A 14,703-nucleotide genomic window follows, 5' to 3' on the forward strand; every position below is an offset into this window, starting at 1 on the left:
TGTATACCTATGGAAAGTAATGCATCGGAATTTGCATATAACCCATTTAATTAGGAAGGCTGCGATCATGTGACTAGTGCACTGATGAAGTATGTTGGGGTGGTGGATGGGCCCAACAATTACAGGACTTTCTCCCGAGAGACCGGTGTTTGTGTCCTGTGTGACAACAAGTGAACTTTGTGTTATTTTAAGGTATGTAGGAAACAATTTACGTTGAGGATGTGACGTTACAACATCCAACCTAGTTTCTTTTCGTAAACCTAACCTACTTAACTTTACGTAAAGTACGTAACATCATGATGCCATTCGTTGAATGCTAATTTTTTAGATATCATACAAAGCGTAATATGAGGATACGTTTGTTCTTCAGAGGTTCTCTACTAGTTCTTTCCCTAGTCAACTAATCTAATGTAAGCTGAAGATCCAGTACAGAACCTTTTAAGCCCCTATATTGTTCTTTAGAGGTCCTCCTCTGGTTCTTCAGTTTAGTTTAGTTTAGTTTACTGCTGACAGAATAAAAATAAAAACACCACAACAGCCTACTAAAAGTTTATTTCCAGAGATAAATTATTAAAAATTGTTCATATTTTAAATAAAAGTGTCATTTAGAAGCACATTGACTCATCTAAGGTATTATCTGGCATCATTCAAGGGCCCCTGGCTCCAAAATTTAAAAACACTATATTGCTATATGGCACCTCTGATGATGTCGCAGTCACCTTAGTTTTACAGTCTGACATCAAGCTGCTGAACGTTTCATTCCAAGGTATGCTAATTGTTTCTTTAATTTAAATGTCTAACACGTTTAAGGTTTGTTAGCCTAGCACAGCGTTGATTTCTGTATTCAAATGTTGCAAACATTAGATATCAGTGTGGGCATACATAATGCCCTAATGCTAGTGCTTTAGTGACAGTGGATGCACTTCATAAGCATGTAACGTTACTGATTCCATGGGCGCACAGTTAAACCAGTGCTGTCCAAACAGGACTGTGTTGTATTCACTATTTTACAGTGGGTGCCATACAGCGCCAAAACAGGTTCCCTAGTGATTATGAGCCAAAGAATTGCTTTTGGCTACTGTTTAGCAACATTTTTGTTAAAAGGAACTACTATTGATGTTGTATGTTTTCAGAATTTATTCTTCTTTGTTGAGATAATAAAATATTTGAGTGCATCATGCACCTTGAAAACTGGTGTCACTTGAGTGCATGGGTAACAGCCCTTTCTGTCACACAGGCCTTTGTCTAAAATTGAGTTGGACAGATCTGTAATCATGTAATTAATATGGACACCTCAGGTCTAATTGACTATGTCTTGCCTCTGCGATACACCTAATAACTGTGTGCCTTCGACCTCATGGGAGTTTATTCATTCATTAAGTCAAAATCACCACTTGAGCGAGTAATTATGTATCATTTAGTAACTCCTTTGTTTAGCCGTTGTTGAAAATACTCTACTCAGTATATGGATCATGGAGCATTTAATTAAAATTATTGTTTAATATTTCCAGTCTTTGTTGATTGACAGGGCGTGTTATCGCAGTGGCTTATCACCCTGAACATAAAAACAACACACCTCACATATACATTAAATAAGTCAGTGGTCAAACATGCCAAGGTCAGCCAAGGTCACATATTTAGGATATGGGAGGCTGTTTGTTATGTTCCTTTACACGCATGGGAAATATTTCCTATCTTTTCCAGCCTTCCAGCATTATTACCGCCCAAGTTGCTGAGAGTCAGTTCCTATTCCTTTGTCTCTGATAAGAGTGAGAAATTTGTGCTTGGTGAGTCCAACAGCCCAGAGTACATTGTTTCAGGGCAAGGATTGTTAAGTTGCACCCTTTCCTGCTTCTCAAGGCAATTAGACACACAAGCTTTCTGGGCATTCGCCTGAGACTTTTAACTTTTGGCCAGACGAGGTATGAGCCTCAGCCACCTGCAGCACCTCCTGAGGCCATTTCAATTTAACTTGCAATTAAGGCTATTCATTATGAGGAGCTACACCCACTCACTGCCTCTGGGCCTGAAAGGAACTGGCGTCAAGCAAGGTGTCCTGCCACTGCTTTATTCCTGATTCAGACATTAACCCCACCCGATAAGCCTTCTCTTGTTAGATTGGTTACCAGACTTTCTCCTTTAATTCTCAGCCCCTGAGGCTAATCCATAATTAACATAGTAATTGCTCTTAGTCAGAGGGACATTTTTCACTGAGGACACTGTTGATTCTTAGAAACAGTTACAGGAAGTGACTCTTAGGCCCATTGCCAATACACCCTTTGCCCCTTCGAATTAGCCCTTACACCTCTGTTTTGCAGGTTCATGTCTACGGTTAGGGTGTCTTGATTCTTGTTGGGATAGAGGAGTAGGGCGAGGTGTTCCCGGCTGGTCACCAATATCTTTACACATTGATATTTGGTTGAATTTACGTTGTGATGTTGAGTGGTGAGTCCACACAACGTGAACTCAAGAACGAGGGGTAGGGGTAAAAACAAGAAATAGGATTGGGCCTTACATAAGCTCCTATGATGCTCTTCTTGGCCACCACGAAGATGAGGCAGATGAAGATGGCCGAGCCCAGCATGCTGACAGCGCACACAAGCGGGTCGGCTCGCTCTGTCTTCTGGCGGCACAGGCGTGTGGTGGCCGCCCCGATGACCACGCCTAACAGACCTGTCACACAGGTGATCGCCCCGAAGATTAGGCTACACAGGAAAGCAGAGACAAGGGTGTTGTTATAAATATATATCATGCAAGTTTTTAGTCTGTGCAATCCTTTAAATAAAGGTTTACATTTATAAATAGTATTGGTTATTATATACTGAAATACTTCTGATATAAACAGATGAACTGGACTGAACTACTAAAGCTATAGCAGTTCAGTCCAGTTCATCCAGCTTTGAACACAAAGATTGCTGGTATCTTTACCTTTTACAACGTTTCAGATTATACCAGTGACTTCAAAGCCTGCACTCTGCGTTTAGTCATTAACCTCTTACCTGTCTGTGCTGCTGCAGATCCCGTTTGTGCAGGGCTCCGCCGTCTTCTGCACCACCTGGGCTCTGAACAGATACAGAGGGATCCACATACCAAACGCACCTGTGGCAAAAGACACTGCCGCGGACGCCAGGGAGGAGAACACATAGCTCCGACTAGCCGAACAAAGAAAGACACGCACAAACACACATTCAAACAGGTGATTATCTTGGCTTACAAAAGGCAAACATAAACAAGCTGCTGTTTCTGTTACACAATCTCAAACATCTCGCTTGGTCTCTTTTGGTAATCAGATAATAAAGGAACATGACAGGAGTTTAGGAGGATTAGCGTTGTCTCAAAGGTGAGAAAATGAGAATTTATTGCAGCTCTTGTGTTAAATGGTAAGCAAACTGAAATGACATGCAGTTGACAGTTTTATGAAGGAAACAAAAATAACACTTCAACACGTTCCATTGGTCGTGAATGCGTACAACTAAAAGTCACACTGTGCAGGTGATGAATATGTGGTTGCTCTCCTAAAATAGTTCCCATAAACCTGCATGGCTGTATCACAGTAGCTGTAGAGAGTCTATAACATTTCTTAAAGAAACGTAGCCCACAGGTCATATAATAACAAGGGCCCACAGTGTCATGGGCGCATAGCTCCCTTCACAGTTCAGCAGTATTGCAGAGTGGTGGTGCGTGAATGATACTGGTTCACTGTGTCTTGTGTTGACATTTCCATGCCTCTAATGGCTACTATAGGCTACCCATGGGTGAATGTGTACAAATAAGTGTGTGTTTGACTCTAGGGCTCTAGGATAACTTTTATATTATTGTTATTTTAGTTTTATCTATCAATCTGCCAACTATTTTTTCGACCAATCACGAGAAAAAAATTGGTGTTGTATGTTTTTGAAAAACATGGATACGATACATTTGCATGTTATTATGAATTTCATGTTTCACAACAGGTTTCGGCACAAAAACTGCTTCATTATGGTGTGGAAAAGTTCATGTTTTGGCTTAAAATACCCGTTTTTTGGGGCACAATACCCTATGGAAAGGCAGAAATGGGTCGCTAAAAAACACCCACATCTGGGCGCTAAAAAGCAGCAGGAAAAACAGCCAGGAGTCCCTGAAAAACACCCAAGTTTGGGGGCTGAAAGTGACTGGGAAAAGAAACTTGGGTAACTAAAAAATACCCAAGTAGAAAACTGTCTGAAGCACCTTATTGAAATAGTTGATTCATTTGACGTTGATCAACTAATTGCTTAATTTGCAAATCATTGCAGCTTTATTTGTGTCCAAATTGGCAAAAGATCCAAAATACCATGCTCATCGCCTATCATTCAACAAGTGTAGTCTTAATTGTTAGCATGCATGGCTCTTGGGGGAGAAAATTGATGATTCTGGGGCCTCATCACTGCACAGGTAACAGGTAAATCCCCCCCAAAACCTGGTGTTTTCCCTGAAGCGGATGGGACGCCTTACTTCTTGGCGAGTGCCTTCATGTCACAGAGCCAGGACGTGCGGGTCTTGATGCGTCCCATCTGGTCAGCGCTGCCTCTCTTTGGCTCTGGCACAAAGAGCAGGATGAGAGTTCCAGCGGTGATCCCTAAAACTGGAGACACCTACCAGGGCAAGAAAGACCCACGAGTTAACACATCACACTGACGTGATATTCATAGTAGGAGGGGGGGCGGACATGAGATGCAGGACAAAGAACAGTGTGTTTACAATCTGAAAGGACGGCTGCTGTGTTTGCCGATACGCCTGACATCCTATACAAGCCCTCTGGAGCTAAAAACATTCCCTCTGCTTACTCTGTTGCCACTGTGTGTGTGTGTTTTTATGTGAGCTTTTGAGAGCTGCTTTGTGAGCGCTGCACCAAGGTAAAAAACCTCTCCTATTATGTTCACTATCATCTTTTATGGGCTATGAGGTAGCAGGTTTGTGCATGTGTGCGTCTGTGTTTAGGGAGACAAAGACAAAAGGCAGGATGGGATGTGTGGGAGAGGATTTGTTCGACTAATACAAATTACTCACAAAAGCAAAACCAATTTCAGCTGTCAGGGGAAATTCATCATATTTTTATTTTGTAGCTTATAAAGCCATTTATGTGCTGTGAAATGTATGTGTGTGTGTGCAAGTTTTTCATGGAGGAGTAATTTTGAGTCTGATGTGGCTCATAATGCGGCTGATAATGTGGCTCAACGCAGTGGTCTCGAAGGTGAGGATTACACCAACACTGATCATTTTCTCTCCTATATTGTGTCTTCTCTCCAATCTTCCTCTGCTTGTGTGGAGCAACTTAATTGGCTTGACATCGACATCAGAATCTTATCATGTGCTTTCGGCAAGAGGCGGCTTAATGGAAAATATCTCATCTTGAAGAAAATAAATATTTGCTCTGTTCTGCACTCATCATTATTCAGCAAGACACCAGGAGTCTCTGACCTTTGACCTTGACTCCCACAGGGCACATTAGACACTTCCTATATGGATGGTTTGCAATCAAACAAATTAGCTCCTGCCCTCTCCTGCTCCTCATTTCTATGCATCCGCCCCAATTCCTTTTTATCGTCTACATTTTTGCTAAACAAGGACGGTAGCTGGAACACGTTTGGCGAAAACAAACGGAAGCGCTGAGATGTTTTTTTCCTTAAAGCAGGATACGGCTGCACTGAACCCTTTTCATGTCTTGGTATTTGTTTTCCTCCGCATGCCACACCGCTGATTAATTGGCTTTGAGATTGTTTTATTGGAATGTCATTGTGGCTGCTGTGGAACAAACTGCCCTGCTCTTTGTGTGTTTTTTAATGCTCCACCAAGACAAGAAAAAAATCGACGTCCTGTTTCCTCAAACCCGAGCGAGCTGTCACATCCAGGAATCTCTTCCACCACGACATGCTGTGAGGATGTTTAATGTCTTCCTTTAAAATGTCGGCCGGTTCATAAGAAGAGTCATAATTTGTTTCAAGCGTTTTAAAAGCTGACCCTGAAGTCAGCAGCTCCTGGGGAGTCCTGTTAGACCTTTCATTGGTCCTCTTCATTACTGCTGGTATGCCTTACAGAGCTGTTGACTGCTAAATGTTTTGTCTCAAGTACTCATTGGAGTCCCAGTAAAAAAAGTGCTATGACAACAGTGATTTATGCTCCTTATTTAACACCTGTGTCTGCTCCTAAGTACGCTCTAAGTGTTCTACTGCAAAACAGTAACAGTAAGGATTTTTTTGCCCTATCACGGTAGGACATCTCAGCAAAATTCTACAGATAAATTTCTCTAGAGAGCTGAAATCAGCCTTTAATTAAAAGGGATCCAGCTTAATGCTTCTGGAGCCTTCAGGGCATTTTGTCAGCCTGCACGTAGTAACAACAAATCTTAGTGCTGGGTCAAACTGCTTCACACAGAGGCTTACTGCCTTCGCTGGCACACATTTCTTACAGGTGATTTTTGCTTCCATGCACTTTCAATTGCTCTCCATTGTTCATAAAAAGACATTATTGCTGCTGCAGATGCCATAGTAAACTGATGGTTATTGCTCTTGTGGCTGCACCTATATTTTCTGTTGTAATGACACACTTTGGTTGACCAATCACAATCAACAGCACAGCCAGCAGCCCTGAAAGTACCTGAAACATAAACCTGTTCTCATTCCCAGGTCATCAAATACCGACACTTTGTCACGCCCTTCGGAATATTATAGCATCACATAGAGCACTGTTGAGCATCTCTATGTGCAACACAGCTGAAACACATCTGTGCTCACCTATTTTCTCCGATAACATTCACAAGGTTTTTACTGGGAGCCGTGTTATCTGCAGAAGTCTCTTCCATCCCCAGAACAAACTGACTGAAACTGCTTTAAACACTGAAAAAAAACCAACAGTATTTTTCTGATGCTGCTCATGGGGAACTAATGGCTGCTAACAACAGTGGCTGATGCAAAAATGCAAATGGCCCTATCTAGAGCCAGTGTGTGGTTTGTTCATTCTGGGCTACTGTAGAAACATGGCGGTGCAACATGGCAATCTCTGTAGACGAGGACCTGCTTCCTATACATATAAACGGCTCATTCTAAGTTAACGAAAACACCGGGATTAATATTTTCAGGTGATTATACACTAGAGAAGACATACTTATTATATTATATTCAATTTCTGCCAATATATCCCCCTAAATTCTACACACTGGACCTTTAAAACAATGGTCACTTTTGGTTTGATGCAAGACACAAACTGCGGTCTCCTGGGTAAAAGTCTTTTCTGTTTGACCCATGCACCTCCCCTCCCTCCCACGCTATGTGGACCTTTTTGCTCCTTTTACTACATCCATTGCTCTCAGTGTCAAGTATTGCTGCTGATGGGTTCATATTGGAGTTAGTTGAAAGTCTGATGTAGCTCATAAAGATGCCAAAGTGGGCCCTTGGCGTTAATATCACATATCAAGGGGCGTGACAAAGCCTCTGTATTCGATGGCCTGTGGATGAGCACAGGCTGGGAACATGCACTGAGTACTACGTCCTGAGCAGGGCCAAAATGTGCCTTGATGCTATGTGTCATTAAGTCCCTGCACTGAAAAAGACACCACACACAGGTTGAGGAAGCTCTGACACCTTGTTATTTCACTGAGGCACACATTGATCCTGCTTCACTGGAGACGACCTCCGTGGGCAAAGTGTAATGAAAGATAAATGTGTTTACAGCAACTGAGAAAGAAACAGCGAGCCTTGATCTTTAATAAAAATCCACTTTCCCTGCTGCAGCCATCAGATCAGAACTGAACCACTACCACACACAGCCTTTTAGCTTTAACACGTATTTGGAGTTGGATGTTAAAATTTTTAGGAACATTTTTAGCGTTCTGTAGGAGGCTGCAGGCTGAGTTGATGTGGATGTATGTGAGAGTTGTTCCGCCTTTAGCTCTCTCAGCTCTGCCACTTCCCTACATTGTCAGGGCCTGTGTTCCCCCGGTGCTTCTGCCACCAACGACCCCTCTGACCCTGGATCTAAGACATCACCAGGCCCTGCAGGAGGGGCTCTTCATCTGTCATTGTGTGCATATTTGTGTGCAATATTGGAGGATGATGATGCTCTTACCCTCAGTGCCCAGTGCCAGTCCCCTGCAGCCACCTTGGCGCTGGCGCCCAGGATGTAACCCAACCCACTGCAGAGGAGACAGACAAACACAAAACATCACATGCATTACTATGTATCTGCTCCACTGAGGTCTATCATTGCATGATATATATTAAGTATATGCGTCAGTGTCCTGAGTCCATACACCTACACTACAACATCCTGTTTGTCTGCTGCGTCAAGTGTTTGGGCACTTGACATGGAGTGCTTTTGACAGTGTAACTGATCAAAGCACCGGTAGCAACTTGGCCAGTTGGTCTATTTGTGGAAGTGTGATTTGTGCACATGGCCACAAACTGCAGGTGCAAAGTTACCGCCCACGAGCAGACAGACCGCAGCACTAAGACGGTTGTCTGAGGGCCAACGGCTGTGTGTTGTCACGGTGTAATTGAATTTCACCGCATTTTACTTGAGCTGAAGACTGTTTTGTGTTTCATAAAAGGACATAACAGTGGAATGCTTTGAGGGAAATGTTGCTAGATCACATCAGATCAGATAAAGGGGCCCTTATACTGTGATAAGCCTCTGCGGCTAGATAGCATCAGCACTTAAAGGACAAAGAGGATTCAAATAAAGCTGATGGTATGAGCTGCAGAGGACTGATAGGTAAGTATGTGAGCATTATCTTCAACACGGTAAATAAAGAGCTGATTAGTCTTTGATATTTACTAGTGATCACTATGACCTGACTTATTTTCAATGTTTCCAGCTTCTCAGTTTTGATTTGCCACTTTTCTTTGTCTTATGTGATAATAAAATGAAGATTTTTCGATTTTAAGTTTCTGTTGGTCAGACAATAGACAGTTTAATGACAACTGTGGTGCTACTTTTATAATGTTTGCCATTTGATAGCCCAAACCATCCATCCATTAAAGGGACAGTTCCCCCAAATTCAAGAGCACATATTTTTCCTCTTACCCCTAGTGCTATTTATCAGTCTAGATTGTTCTGGAGTGAGTTTCCGAGTGTAGGAAATATCGGCCGTAGAGATGTCTGCCTTCTCTCCAGTACATTAGAACTAGGTGGTACTTGGCTTATGGTGCTCAAAGCGTCAAAAAATACATTTAAAAATCAACAGGAATGTCTCTCTCCAGAAATCATGACCCGGTTACTCAAGATCTGATCATTAGTTGCAACCCCAGTCTCTCACAGCAGAGACAAAATTCTTGAGAACAGCTCTAATTTATCCTTCAGATGCTTCCATACAGGACATAAGGGATAACAGACTGGTTTGAAAGTGGTGTGAATATAATGTTATGGCTTTAACAGTCACCTGATCACAACCCAACTGAACAGCAATGGGAGATTTATGTGCGATGACCAATTCTGAGTGACAGCGCTCTCCACCATCATCATCAAAACACCAAATAAGGGGGTATCTTTTGAAAAAATGTTGATTTTATCTAAGATGCTGAAGGTGGCCCAAGACCTGCTTGCTAAAAACAGATATTTACAGATGTGTGCAGAATCTGTAGGCAACAGGACAAGATAATTGAAGGCAGTCACATTTTAGCTGGCTTTTGCTGCCTGCAGGTTAACAGTCTGTGTGGAGAGCAAAACTGGCGCAAATGCAATCTCTGAATCCATTTGCTATTGTCCAACACAAATGTAGCCTTTTATTCGATTTTTTCGAATTTGGCTGCCTTCACTTGCAGATATTTGTTTATAGAGATAAGCTGAAAGGTTGTCTGGACCTGTCTCAAGAAGGACCCCTCACAGAAGAGGAAGTCTTGGCTGAATATCCTCTGGCTACACTGGAATCCCTGAAAAACTGTCCGTTGTCCCCAGAGACTATATCATCATCAGACCGATAGCTGAAGAGTTCAGAGATCACCCAATAATTTTGTAAGACATGCTATGTTTTACGTTTCTCTTTAATTTGTCATCCATCTCTTGATTCTTCCTGCAGTTTTTAAGCCTCTTCAATAGTCTTCATCAGTAATTGTCAATCAGACTTCCTGTTTTCTCAGAGAACCTGTTTGTCTGCATGTGTGGAGCCTCTGTTTTCCATTAGAACAGCAATAGAATAATGATCAAATGGAGCCGATGACTTTACAGTGGGTGCTTATCAGCATTGGCTGCCAAAGGTCCGAAACTTGTTTAACTGGGTTTCCACACACACACATACTCACACCTCTACGTACTCAGAGCAAAGGGGGAAACAGTCTACGTTTGTGCTTCCATGATTAGTTCTCCAAAAATAACACTGCAGTATAAACGGGCTCAGACAGCATATGATATTTCCAGTGAGTGACTAACAGCTAATCTTATCAGAGTCCACCCAGAGAGTGTTTGGAAAGTTCAACACCAACAATAAAACTCGAGCATGAAAAACATGCTCATATCAAACACCGGCATCGCACAGAAACATGTCTCTGTAGCTGAGTTTAAATTATAGGGGGGAAAATAGGAGAGTAGGGGAATCTATTTCCTGTGAATCCGGTCTAATTCCTGAGGTCATTTCCTGGAAACGGTCACAACAACCTCAGTAAAGACAAACAAGTGGGAGACTGGATAGGATGTTTGACTGCACTTTACTGAGGCCCTCTCTTTCACCTTCTATTGTCTGTGTTGCTGGGCAGTTTACTGTGACCCAAACATTTTGGCAGCTCATAACACAGCCAGTCAGAGGGCAGTTTAGACTTTCCTTTCCTTATTTGTCAGACTGTCTCCAATCTGCCATTAAAACGTGCATGATTGGTACACTTAAAACGCCATTCATCAATGTGGTTTGCTCTGCAACGTCAAACTTAACTGACATGTTATACACACATTTAATTCTAATGTTTACAGCGTGCAGACTGCAGCTCGTCCCCTCTTTGCTTAGCATTTCCTTGTGTGTGATTCTGCATGCAGAAGCTGGAAAACAGCGCAGCATGCGGCAGCTCAGGCACATGCTGTTAAGCACTGTATATAACGATAAACCTCAAGTGGCTCCTGCGCCGCATCCAACGGCACATTCATCTTTTATTACTTGGCTTTGTTTGTTTTCTCCCCATGGCCCTTTTTCTGATTGAATGAACTGAAAAGGCTGGAGATTCAAGCTTAATAATACCTCCTACTCTCACACCCCCACACGCCACATCCCCAAAAAAAGCCTCCTGCCCGCCTTTAAGCTTCACAATTGTAAGTTCAGCTTTTCTTTCTGCAGAGGGCTCGAGCTCTTTGTGTGACTGTCTCTGGGAAAAAAAGAAAGAGACAGGAGCGAGTCTGGCTAATTTAAATGATCAATACTAATTCCCCTGAATTCTTTGCCCCTTTGGATTTAACAACTAGCTTGATTGGATGAAAAGTTCAACAGATTTAATATCATTACAGAGCTATAGTTTCAAAAATGCCTGCATGAACATCTCTCAAAATAGATCTTGTTGTTTTGCTGGTGTCTGCTTCAAGATTGCAGGATCTGTCTGGGTCTTACCTTCCCAGGGGGATGGCCAGGTAGAAGACAGAGAGCATCATGGTGCGGCTGTTATTAGTGAACAGGTCTCCTATGATGGTGGGAGAGATGGAAGAGTAGCTGGACTCTCCGATACCCACCAGTCCCCTGGAGAGTACAAACAGCCAGTAGTACTGGAGAGAGACAAAAGAAAGAAGAAGCAGGAGTTTTGTTATTAAGCTCCAGAGAAAAGAGCACAATGTCAAACCAATGGCTATTTTTCTTGGTCAAAAGTCTTTTTCCTCACCAACTTTTTATTGCAGGACAAAACATTCTAACTTTTCCTTTAGCCCCGAGATGACTTCCTCAGCAGCAGGTCTGTAAATGCCGATACTGTCATTACAATCAGGCTTACAAAGCACATACTGCTGATACAGATTCAGTGCTGATTCACCAAGTGTGTATTCTAACATAAGCTGAAGGGATATAACAATACTGCATATTGAACTGTTTGGTACGAGGCTTTCAGTTTGGTACGCATTACAAACTGAACGATATGTTGAACTACATTTGGAAAATATACAGGTTAAACATTGTTTAATATAATGTTTTCAGTGCCACTTTCTGCATCAATGCATGGTGAAAATGTCTTTAACTGTCAAAATAAAAGTCCTCTGCTACTTTTGTGTTTTCATTGCAGGGGACAAATGCACATCTTCTAAATATTGAGGAGGATGTGTCTCTTGCGTCCCCCTGAAACACACCTACACTTACACCTATGCATGTCACAACGTCATTTTTCATGAACAATTCAAGGCTATCACACTGACTTTAACATCAAGATTTTGTTACGCTCGCTCCAGAAAGTTGGTGAGGTTATCTCCATCGACCAAAACAAATTCTACTTAATGAAAATGTGAAACAGCAGCGTCACGTCAGCATATTTAATGTGCTTAATCCAATTTAGCCATATTAAATTACCACTGCGTATCATCTCCCATCTGATGTAATAAACTGATAAATGAAAAGATGAATACTTAAAAAGGCTTTAATAGGAGCATGCACGCGAGTGGTGGGGGCACCTGTGTAGGCAGCTGGATTGTTAACTGTTTCCATGGCAACCACTACTCACTAGATACGGACTCCCGTGTCTGCTTGTGAAGCTACAAAGAAATCTGGTTCTCCCCACACACTGAAATGGCGCACACTGCAAATGTTGGCCACTAATTTGAGCTCTGTCCATTCAGTGGTCCCATGCATGAGAATAATTAGCTTTTTATACATTAACATTTCTTTATACTATCTGGGATATTTTTCCATTTCCACCTTAAACATGCACACTGTGGGTCCTAACAATGTGAGAGTGTGTGTGATGGGGTTACACTCTGTAGGGTTTGTCAGCAGAGAAAATGAAATTAATGGCGGTGCTATAGGTAGCAGAAGCTGAGCTGAGACGGTGATCCCTGCTGACCTGAGCTCTCAGCCGACACTACAGGCTTCATGCTGGTTGATGGGACGTCGTGTCATGAGGTCATGCACACAGTCATCAAATATGCTCTGGAGACCACACCACACACACATGCCTTGGTCTAAGATGACAAAACTGTCTCACACAAATTATTTACAGCTTCCTCAAAGGGGAGCTTTCATGCTCATGTTTAGGTCCGTACTTGTATTTTGGGTTTCTACTAGAACATGTTTTATTTTCCTCATACGTTCTGTGCTGGAATACCTAATGACATGCTCTGTTTTAGCACCTGTTTTTAAGCCTCCCTCCCCAAAAAAGCCCAGTGTTAGCATTTTCGGTCTTCTGCATTTGTGCCAAGCCTCCAGGAACAGCGCCAGATTTTGAAGCAAATTTTACATAGTGGCCAGCCATAGAATAACAATGTCCAAGTCCATCAAGTGATGCCATAGGGCCCAACAAGCATTTCCCCATAGACTTACATTATGAAAGAGATGTCTGTAAATCAATGGAAACATTGTTTAAATGCCACAACTGACACGAAATGACTCGTTTCACTATTGGGATACATTCGATCCAATGACATTTCTCAAGTCTAAAATAGCTGCATGATTAAATCATTTGTATCCCCATGTGAGTTAGCAGAATACTAAACCGGAAGTTAGCTGCTCGGCCGCTGTAGGTGTGCTTGCTCTATGGTCCCACAATGCAGAATATCCGGGTGATTTCATACTGTGGAAGTTGAGCTTTTTTGGCTTCATACACCGCTGACCAGCTTCCATAGAAATGAATGTAGCCCTTGCTCCAAAACACTGTATCCAGTTCTCTTTATACATCCATGATATGCGCTCTCTGTACCGTCATTGTAGCCAGGGAATAACTGAGATGGAGTAACGTCACTTTCTACCATTAAAAATCACCAATAAAAGCTTCTAGACACAACCAAACATGTTCCAGCAGGAATATGATCTGAAATCGTAGGGAAAGTACCAACATCTGCAACCAACCATGTTAGCATGTAGCTACATGTAGCAGTGTAGCTATATAATGTAAACACTTACATTAGCGTGCAAGGAGCAGATGACCATATAAATTACGTATGGTTGCATGCAATAGGCACACAATCAGGACATACTACTTCGTCATAACACTGCACTTTGAACTTTGACCCTCTTGTTCATATATCTGTTACCAAGGAGGTAAAACAAAGCACCTTTCCTCAAGCTCGCCGGAGACGGAGGTCTGTCTGTTGTTACTTTACAATATCTATAGTTTTAACTTTTAAGTTAAAACTACATATGTTGTAGATCCTAACATAATATACATACAACAGTAAAATTAAATGTGCATTTCTCTGTCATTGTTATTTTTATTTTTTTGTTGGTAATCTTTATGATTATTTTGTTTACTTAAACAATTAATATTCCTATTGGGCTATTATTATTTGGCTGGTCATCAGTCACTTGAACGTGCTGTCATCCATCATTGCGGCTTCTGACTGCTGTCAATGAGCTGTCAAACTGTCATCTGTTTTTGGCTCAGTCAATGTGACGACTCTTCAGCTGCGCAGAGGATTGTGGGTCAGAATAGCCCGAAAAGCATAGTGGCTTCCATTCAGCAAAATGCGACCAAATGCAGTAGAACATCCCGGTATTTTTGGCCTACTGCATTTCACATTAGCGTGTAGCTACATGTAGCAGTGTATGTAATGTAAACACATACAGTAGCGTGCCTGGAGCAG

At 42.1% G+C, this 14,703-nt stretch overlaps 1 protein-coding gene across 1 annotated transcript in view; it reads right to left on the reverse strand.

The window, feature by feature from the left end:
* Positions 1–14,703, reverse strand: part of spns2 (SPNS lysolipid transporter 2, sphingosine-1-phosphate) — a 97,912-nt gene that overhangs the window by 28,913 nt on the left and 54,296 nt on the right. The window contains exons 5-9 of the mRNA XM_050036649.1: positions 11,540–11,691; positions 8,083–8,149; positions 4,474–4,613; positions 3,000–3,152; positions 2,516–2,705 (exon numbers count right to left, since the gene is read on the reverse strand). Of these exons, the coding sequence (XP_049892606.1) occupies positions 2,516–2,705; positions 3,000–3,152; positions 4,474–4,613; positions 8,083–8,149; positions 11,540–11,691 (702 nt within the window). The remainder of the gene's footprint in view (positions 1–2,515; positions 2,706–2,999; positions 3,153–4,473; positions 4,614–8,082; positions 8,150–11,539; positions 11,692–14,703) is intronic.

The sequence above is a fragment of the Epinephelus moara genome, chromosome 3 (genome assembly GCF_006386435.1).
Source record: "Epinephelus moara isolate mb chromosome 3, YSFRI_EMoa_1.0, whole genome shotgun sequence".
NCBI lineage: Eukaryota > Metazoa > Chordata > Actinopteri > Perciformes > Serranidae > Epinephelus > Epinephelus moara.